This window comes from Hippoglossus stenolepis, chromosome 1 (assembly GCF_022539355.2).
Source record: "Hippoglossus stenolepis isolate QCI-W04-F060 chromosome 1, HSTE1.2, whole genome shotgun sequence".
In the NCBI taxonomy this organism is placed as follows: Eukaryota; Metazoa; Chordata; class Actinopteri; order Pleuronectiformes; family Pleuronectidae; genus Hippoglossus; species Hippoglossus stenolepis.
The window spans coordinates 991,988-1,002,194 of NC_061483.1; the positions used below are offsets into that span (position 1 = coordinate 991,988).

The 10,207-nt window shown below is 40.2% G+C and overlaps 1 protein-coding gene across 2 annotated transcripts; it reads left to right on the forward strand.

The window, feature by feature from the left end:
- Positions 1-231: 231 nt before the first annotated feature.
- LOC118107714 lies at positions 232-9,726 on the forward strand. 2 transcript variants are annotated; one of them, XM_035155674.2, is made up of 13 exons: positions 232-426; positions 1,289-1,491; positions 2,139-2,276; positions 3,012-3,129; positions 3,659-3,845; positions 5,392-5,533; positions 5,619-5,774; positions 5,865-5,920; positions 6,695-6,870; positions 7,024-7,424; positions 7,524-7,620; positions 7,805-8,030; positions 8,801-9,726. In XM_035155674.2, exons 1-13 carry the CDS (start codon positions 301-303, stop codon positions 8,983-8,985), a joined length of 2,211 nt encoding a protein of 736 aa, XP_035011565.1. In that variant the 5' UTR covers positions 232-300; the 3' UTR covers positions 8,986-9,726. The 2 variants fall into 2 exon arrangements, with proteins under 2 accessions (XP_035011565.1, XP_035011564.1); XM_035155673.2 differs by having other exon boundaries at positions 235-426; positions 8,777-9,726.
- The last annotated feature ends 481 nt before the right edge of the window (positions 9,727-10,207 follow it).

Sequence of the window (10,207 nt, forward strand, 5' to 3'; positions counted from 1 at the left end):
AATAAAATTAAAAGGTTAAATCAGGAAAGGCTCTCTCATAAAAGTATGTATGTTTTCTATCTATCTGTCTGTCTGTCTGTCTGTCTGTCTGTCCATCCATCTATCCATCCATCCATCCATCTATCCATCTATCCATCCATCCATCCATCCATCCATCTATCTATCAGTGTAATAAGAGAGTCAGGCCTCGCTCAGATCTGGTTATTCCTGTTTGGTGGAAACAGAGAGAAACACCTCTGGTCTCAAACTGTGACGGAGTGCCACTGAAGGAGCGTCTGTACGATCAGACCCGTGTGAGACATGATGGAGGCAGGAGCACTCGTCCTGCTGCTGTTGGCTTTACTGGGGTCTGTGTCCACTCTCACCTTCTATGGAGACAGTTTGACCTTCATGTCTCCAAAGAAGAACAAGGACGGGACTTTTACGGTACGGTCTCTTATAATCAACTCACGCTGTTTGAGAAATGTGAGCGTTTTTTTAGAATCAGTGGAACATGACTGTAATTAAAGATTAGTCAGTGTAAATGCAAACAGTGACATGACTCAGATTAAAAAGTTCTGATGATTTAATAATCGCTGGTTTCTTTATAGGGTTAGGTTTTTATACGTATCAAATTAACTGCAGCCAACAATGAGTTTTCTGTATTTTTTCCTGCGTACTTGCTTCGTTGTTCTTGTTTTGTTTTCCCAGCATGCTCTCTGCTAAAGCTGTACATGTTTCTGGTCGTGTTCCGTGTTGTGAAACAATGTGTTTTGCACCATGAGAGAAGTTATGTGTCAGATACGACAGTAAAATCCTTCCATGTCTCACAGGATCACTCATCACCAGGAGATAAATATAATCACCTCGGAGCTTTTAATTTGAAATTTCAGCCCTAACTCACTTGATAGATCAGATTTCTGTAAGAACCTGCAGACTCATCATGTTATCACTTCAGATGACAGAACATAAAGTTCAAGCAGATTATTAATTCTGGTTAACCAGTCGATGGCCAAATTTCACGCTCATATACAAAAGTGGACATGAGCGAACATGAGTCTGATGTGAGCAACATGCAGTAGATGAAGAAACGTCCTCAGTTTACGAAACCAAAGATAGTTACTGACTCCAACAAAACTTTCTGGGACTTTTAGAAGCAGCGCAGAGGAATTTGGTTTTTTCATTTTTGAAAAAAACAGCCCGACTACATTGACTCACTCGGCTCTTCCTGTTTTTGTTTCCACTGTATTTAATGTACGAGGAAACTCAAAACTCTTTTATCGACGCTGTTCTTCCTCAAACGCTGCAGGTGACCTTCAGTCACAGACAGAACGGCCGGAGCAGCTGCCAGAATCAGTCGTCCTTCAATTGTGACGGAGACGTCTGCACCAGCTTTAATAAGTCAAGTGTCCTGCAGACGGACCAGGATGCAACGGGCCAGGGCCGGTGGTGCCAGACTGAAGGACACGCGACGGCGACCATCTCGACCAATCAAACCTCCTTCTCTCTGAGGTCAGTCAAGGTCGCAGCACAACAGGCCTGAAGGGGAATGTCCCTAATGTGGGACTGATACAGGATTATCTTATCCACATGTGGTTAATCTGAGCCATTAAAAGGGGATCAAAATGTTATCTTAAATAAGGTCAAAGACACATTTGTGCTAAGATATATATATATATCTAAGAATACAAATTTAAATATTTTCTTTCCTATTAATTTCAGATTCACTATCTTTGTTATTTCTTGTAGAGCTGAACTGAAGATTAATGTGGCTTGTGTTATAAAGTAACTCATATATGTACGAATGTTCGCTCAGAGGAAACCATTCATTTATATATGTACAAAATATTTGACTGGTTTTAGAAATTCCCTCAATTTTGTGCACAGTGAAAATCAAGTGATTAGTGTTTGACCACATTTCATTTTAATACAAAAGGTCAATAATAATAATAATAATACTATTAATAATAATAGACCAATGTGTTTGAATTTGAAGTGGTTCAAACTAAAATTGATTTTAATCCTTTGACTCTGACAAGAAGAGTTTAGCAAGAAAAAAACCAAATAAAACATAAAAACCCGAACCCCGGTCTGAGTGAACTGTGCTCACGTGTTTGTGCATCTATGAGTGACACCAGCTCCCACCCCCGCTTGTTCAGGGGCTCCGGCTGCTGCTGGGAGTCCAACGTCAACGGACAAACAAAGTGGACGAGTCTGGCAGAGTTGGACCTGGGAACTCGCTCCGACTCACATGCCATCAACAGCTGTCCTGTGACCACAACAGTGTCCCTTATAAGGTACCAGCTTTTCTTCTCATGCTGGGGTTCAAGTGTGACGGTTGTATAACAGAGAGCAACACGTGATGTACACTCTGTCTTTTTTACTTTATTTTTATCATCTCAGACATTTTTTGTTTTGTTTTAATGGTCGTTTTATTTTCTTCATTGATCCGAATGTCCCTTAAATATGTGGCACAGAACTTTAACAGAAAATTACAGCTTACAATAGTTTTTTCTTTTCATTCCATTATTCCATTACATTTAGCTGACGCTTTTATCCAAAGCGACTTACAATAAGTGCATCAACCATGAGGGAACAAACCCAGAACAACAAGAATCCAGTTTTCAATTTTGAGTATCAGTATTCATTCATTTATTTTTTAATGTTTAATGGTCAGAACAGTGCAGGAAATATCTAAAACATCTGTAATTATTCTTCTGTAAATCCCATGAGGTACCAAAGGAACCCAAACAAACAAAAAAGCTTAAACAAGATGTCAAGGGATATAATTTCTACAAGATTCCATTAATTACAATGTGTGTTAAGTAAAATAAAACTCACTTATGTTGGTTTTCTATTGGTTTTAACATCATAATTATGTGTATAAATATTTTCTCTATTCTTAGTCGGATGAGTATTTTTGTCTTGTTTGATTTATTTAACTTTTTTATTGTTTGGTTAAATTTTTGGTCAAAGCAAATGATGTCACGATTGAAAATAAGATTAATGGTCAGTGTTGTGTTTCCACTCAGGGTTCCTCAGAACTGTTTTTCGAGGATTCGTCTTCTGGCTCATGATCCAGATGGAGACGACGTGAGATGCAGCTTCAGCTCAGGGGTCCCGGTTCCCTCCAACTTTACTCTGGACAAGGTGAACCATCATTTATTAAACAAGTGATAAATACACGGCAGAGCTACAGGGGTTTTGATTTTCTTATTATTCATCTTTTATTTTTATTCGAATGTATGAACATTTTACTATTACAGTTTATATTAATCACTTATAAATTTATTTGGTCTTTCCAGGAATGAAAAAAGAGCAGGAAGAAAAAATGTCTTGTATTAACATGCTACTTCATATAAATGAACATAAATACAGATGTTCATCCCTTTTTTCTCAAAATCACATGACACGGCCTCAAGAAGTAATTTAATATCTGATGAATCACCTGAAGAAATAATGTCTTCTTTTAAATCTTAAAGCTAAAAGGTTTTGATTAGATCTTCTTTACTGAATGTATTTACAGTATTTATTTTCACTGACACGTTAAAGGACGACCGTGTTTTCAAATCAATAACAATGTTCAGAAAATGATTTAATTCCTTTTCTGCGAAGATCAATGTCCAAAGAGACCAAAACCTTTTGAAAATGAACCATGGAACTGTTGGTGTGTTTCCAGGATGCGTGCACACTGACACGAGCAGGTGACGTCTCCGTCGGCGTCCAAGTGTTTGAGTTGATGCTGGAGGACTTCCCTTCTAAAAACATCACCGTGTCGTACGCAGACGGATCGTCCGAGTTTCACAGCGTCTCCGCCGTAAAGTCGTCACCTCTCTGCAGAGTAAAGCTGCAGTTCACAGTGGAGGGTGAGTGGTCCTTTAAATTTACTGATTGAAGAAAAACAAGTTTATTTAACCTGAAAACCATAAAACAGCTTTTCTGTCAAATAGACGTTACAATATTAAGCCTGAGTCACAGTATTACAAGATGTTTGTAAACCAGAATAATTAAGAATAAGTAAGTAAAAGTAGAAGATAATAGAGTTGAAATTTAAATAGAATTGTCACAATTATATGACAATTTGTTGATCATCAAAAAAAAATTCACCTCCGTTTCACCTTGTTTCTCATTATGCTATTCTATATATTATATCATTGCATTATATTCTTTCTCATTATATTATGATATATTATTTTATTATATTCTTTCTCATTATATTGAGGCTTTGTGAACATGATATTTTATCCTCTCATAATTTCTACTGGAAAAACTGATTTCACTGAATATTGGCTTCACTGACTTTTTCTCATATTTAGTTTTAAATAATATTTAAAGGACTCGGGTGGTTTACTTTGCCACAAGCTAAATAATACTGCTTGATTAAATGTAAAAGTTTTTTCTTTTACTACTGAAAGATGTATTTAAAAAATGTATCTTAAAACTTATTATAATAACTTATTTAAACTTCTTAAAATATTTTAGGACCTTTATCTTTCTTATTGTTACCTGGTGACTTTACATAAATGTCTTTACAATAATAACTCACCTGTAAAGGCGTAAATTTCCCTGTGAATTGTGATGGAGTAGAAGTAAAATAACATTTAACAAATAACATTAAGTAAAGTGCAAGTACATAAACACTTTTTTTCAAGTAGGCTGCTAATTTATTTACTTTCAGTTGATTGCTTCCAATTTATTTTTCAGTCACTGTAAAATCAAATATTGTCACAGTTTGTCTTCTGTACTATTCTCAAAGCAGAAGTACAAAAGTTCGTAAACGTACAAACTGAAGATCTGAGTTTAGCTTTAACCTGAACCACATAATGCAAATAAAGATGCTGATCGCCTTCTTGTGGCTTTAGGTCATAAACCCCTCCTCCTCCATGTTAGCAGATGGGACATGGACAAACTAAAAAAATCTAAGTTAAATAAATGTTTGTCAAAGATGGTTTCTGTCATTTTATGTATTTCTTATCACAATGATGTTTGTTCGAGTGGCGGAACCTTGATACCACAGCTCCACCAGAGCAAGATGACAGCACCAAAAGAGGATGAGACGTGTTCTGGGGCGGCTGTGGCTGAGGGGTCGGTGGCTTGAATCTCAGCCCATGCCGAAGTGTCCATGGGCAAGATGCTGAACCCAGAATGTCCCCTCATAGATGTTAAATGCACTGATTGGAAGTCGCTTCGGCTAAAAGCGTCGGCTAAATGACATGTAATGTAATGTGTCCTCCATCTTTATTTACACTCTATGAGCTGGACTGTTCCACTGGATGCCTTTTAAATCAAAGGAGTAATTCAACATGGCTGCCTCATGATAGACTTCCTGGGTCAGGGGCTTCATCGATGACAACAAATGTAAAAGGAAAGAAGAGGATGTGCTGTTCACAGCCTCTGGTGTTTGTGTTTCAGTCCTTCCTCCAGTGCCAAGGTGTGAAGTTGGTCATGTGCAGCCCATGTTCTTGTCTAAGACTCCGTCCCATGGGGATGTTCTTCATGCCACCGTGGGTCAGCCGTTCCAGCTCTACGCCCAAGCACAGGCTTCCCACAGCAGGTATGTACTTCACACATGTGTTAACCAATCATACGTGTCAAATAAAGATCAAGTTTCTCCTGCTCTGTCCCCATTTGTCCTGCAGCATCCATGAGTTCCAGGTCAGCGGCCCTCAGAACATGAGCAAAACGTTCAAGAATGACACACATGGAAAAGCCGAGGTCACCGTGCAGTGGACGCCACAGCGCAGCGATCTGTACAGATTTGTCCCGTTCTGCTTCACCGCAGAGACCAAAGAAACGTCAGTGTTTCCACGTGAATGTAATTCTCTATAATTCTCTGTTTATTGTTTTGTGAATCTGAATCATCTTTTCTTTCTTATGTCCTTCAGCCAGTCAGAGATGAGGTGTGTTGTTGTCATGGTGACCCAATCATCTATCACTCAAGGTTTGTTCATCTCCAGTTTGAATAATAATTTTAAAAACCGTAATGAGTGTATATAAAACAATCTATGACTGGAAGCAATGAATGAATTCAAACATTATAAGCTTTTACACGATCAAATCCTCTAAACAAAAACTTCACATCTGAGCTTTATTAAGCTTTTCCTTAATATATATGGATCGCCCCCTGGTGTCTGGCTGCAGTATATGTCATAAACCCCTCCTCCTCCATGTTAGCAGATGGGACATGGACCAAACAAAAAAAAATCAAAGTAGACGTTTAATAAATGTTCATCAGAGACAGAAATTTTAGGTCGTTCTTATCTCACTGATGTTTGTTCAATTGTTTCTGATCAGTTTGGTTTTAATTCGTTATTTGATGATATAAAAACAAGCAGAGATGTCATGATTGACAGCTGAGACTGACTCAGGATTGGTTGAATCTGTTTATCGGGCGGAAACTCGATACCACAGCTCCACTCCAAGATCACACAGACACTTACTACAAATGATGTCAAAAGCACAAGAAGGCAGGGTTTACTGAATATCTGAGAGATTTTGGCGTCATGTTTGTACAGTGGCAGGAAGTGGATGGGAGGCTGCACAACAGGCAGTTTGAGATAAATACGAACTTTCAGCTATAATTATTTTAATTCTGCTCTTGTTGAGTCCCAAACCACAAATATAGATCAAGAAATGAGCATAACAGCTCCCCTGTGATGTTCTGAACCAATATTTCACTTCTTGATAAGGAGTTAATGTGGATTCTGATTTAAAGGCAAGGCCACAGTTCAGTGCTCACCCAACAAGATGACGGTGACCCTGTACGCTGCCTCCATGCCTGGCATCGACGAGAAATTCCTGCAGCTGAGCGACCCTTCGTGCTCCCTCACCTCCAACGGATCGCAGATCACTGGCACCATGTCGTTCTCCGCCTGTGGCACAAAAATTGAGGTGTGGAGGGACATTTACTTTTTCTGTAAAAATCCACATGATCGAATCTGTGTTTTTAAGAGAAGAATTAAGCAAAATGCAGAGAAAGAATCTGTTTGTTCTGCTCTCAGCTGTTCATGGCCTTTCTACCACGTCTGTTTGTCGTAAATCAAGGATTCAGGGGACTACATCAGCTTCAAGAATGAGATCAACTCCTTCGAGCTGCCCAACGAGATCATAACCCGCAGGAAGAAGGTTAAGATTGGCTTCTCCTGCCAGTTTCCCAAAACCATCAGCATCACCAGTTACTACAACCTCTACAAGTCCGATTACATTTTCACAGAGTCCAGCTTTGGCAGCTTTGGCTACACCTTTGAGATATTCCCCAATAGCAGCTTCACAAATAAGGTGGAGGCCAAGGCCTATCCAGTGGAGGTCAAGCTGTTGGACATGATCTACATGGGCATTCAAGCTCAGTCGGAACTTCCAGATGTGAAAATATTTGTTGAATCCTGCAAAGCCACTCCTGATGACAACCCTGAGAACCCCCTCTTCTATGACCTCATCAAGAACGGGTGAGTGGTAATGCCAAAATCCTTTTATTAGTACACATGGAAGATATTAACAATTGTTCTTATGCAGTGTCTTGATTGTGTGTCCTTTGTTTTTAACAGGTGTCTGAAAGATGAGACAATTAAAGTCTTCTCATCTACTGGGCCTACGTTCAAATTTGGCGTTCAGGCCTTCAAATTTACAGGAAACTTTGACCAGGTAACTCAGGATGAAGCTGAAACCTGAAATATTAGATAAGGCAGTTTTCCAATGAAATGGCTCAATAAAGGTTTATTAAATGTAAACTCAACGTACAACACAAACAACTTTTTAATTTCATTCCCATTTATGAATCATTTGATTACTTCAGGAACTCTAAACACTCTCTCCTGCCACCTTACAGGTGTACATCACCTGCTCCGTCATCATGTGTGAGGCAGACAGTCCCTTTTCCAGATGTGCCCAGGGCTGTCTGTCGAGTGCAACCCGCAGACGCAGGCGAGAGGTGAGCAAGGAGACTGCTGGCCACAACATTACCCAGGGTCCTTGGCAGTTTATCGGGCTGACTGTTCCCAAAGAGGCAATGGCAGATAACACTGTGATCATAAAGAGTGGAGAGCCCCCTGCAGGTTAATATGAACCTAACTACTCTACCCTATCTACCTACCTTCTTACCGACTCTACTCTACTCTACTTTACGGACCGACCGACCGACCTACCTACCTACCTACTTACCTACCTACCTACCTACTTACCTACCCACCTACCTACCTACTTACCGACCGATCGACCCGACCGACCCCACCCACACCCACTTACCCACCTACCCACCGACCTACCCACCACCACCCACCTACGCCTACCCACCCCTACCCACCTACCTACCCACCACCCACCCACCCACCAACCCACCACCCACCCCACTCCCACCCACCTACTTACCCACCCACCACCCACCCACCACCCACCTACCCACCTACCAACCTACCCACCCACCCACACCTACACCACCACCACCCCAACCACCACTACCTACCTACCACCCACCACCTACCTACCTACCTACCTACCACCCACCTACCTATATCTCATCTATCTACCTACCTACCTACCTACCTACCTACCACCACCTACCTACCTACCTACCTACCTACCTACCTACCTACCTATATATCTACCAACTCTACCCTATCTATCTATCTATCTATCTATCTATCTATCTATCTACCTACCTACCTACCTACCTACTCACCTACTTCCCCACCTACCTACTTCCCCACCTACCCTCCTACTGACTCTAATCTAACCGATCTACCTACTTCCCCACCTACATATTTTCCGTCTGCCTGTAAACTGCTGTATTATTGTCTTTCAGTGACTCCTCCACCTGTTTCTTCAGACACCAAATCAAGCGTAGACGACTGGGAAATCCGGAAGATCCTTAACACCAACGGCAGCAGCATCTTCTTCGGCTGTGCCTTCTTATTATCAGTGGTGTTGATGGCTGTGGCTGTTAACTACTTCAGGAGGAGGAGAAAGGAAGACGACCGCAACGCTCTCATAATTTCAGGCTTTGATAACTAAAACTAAAATATTAAAGGCATCTAGTGGTGAAGTTGCAGGAAGTGGAGACGTGTCGTCCATCTTTATTCACAGTCTTAAATTACAGGGCACAAGCCATGAAGCATAACTTTAAAAAAGCTGAAGTACATAAGAATCGATGACCGCTTTCTCAGCATGAATTTGTATTTGTAGCTGCACAAATCCTTTAGACTTGTCCAACTGGTTTTCTGTTGTATCTGGTGTTGACGTTTTTTTAAGAATTATTGGTGCGTGAAACGAGTGAGGCGAGGCCCAATAGTCAGTAAGGTAAGACCATATGAAACACAGGTGTATTCAAACAATGAGGGTTCTGGAACATGAAATACACCACAGGCCTGGTTAATCTTGGTAATTACATGGTTTACCTGTGTGAACAAAACATCAACAGATTCAGACTTAATCTACCTGGTCAAAAAACTGGTCAACTATCTGGGCATGATTCTGCAAATCCTGTTTTATTCAATGTGTTGAATGGTTGTGCCACTGAAAGTTAAAATACATTCTCAAATAACAAAAATGTGCACGATTTTGAGCATCATGAAATAAAAATAGTGTCACAGCAGCAAAACTTTTCCAACAGCTAAATACATCAACGTCTGTAATGGTGAAATCATATATTTCTGCAATTTAAATGGGATTTTATTTACGATAAATGTATGATAAAGACATTCGCTGATTGAAGCCTTAATCACATTATAATAAACCTAATTCTGTGTGAGTTTATTCTGTGTTTGTTATCATTTAGTTGGACAAACTGAATTTTCGGACTATGTGGTGAGGTTGTTTTATTTGTCATATGCCTTTCCGGATATAACATGGGATTTCAGACGAGGAGGGGATCGAACCACCAACCCAGTGAGCCCCCACCCCACCGCATGAGCTGATACCAGGAAGGATGGTGACATCGGACAAAAAGAGATTTTCTTATCACCTTCTTTAAAATTTTGAAGTAGGGCATTTATTTACAATTGATTTCTCAGAGAATAACTCGTGAATCTTGATGAAAAGATCTTGTTTCTGATATTTATGAGTATGGTTCAGATCCCAATAAAATCTTGATCTGTGGAATTTAAATGTGGTTTCTTGAGGAGGCCCCGGCGGACAGATGAACTCTGCATGATGTTCAAGTTCATTTCTTTCCTAAGTTGAGTACAGTTCCCCTACATTCTCCTACATGTTGTCCACAGAAGTTCAGCGCAGGTGA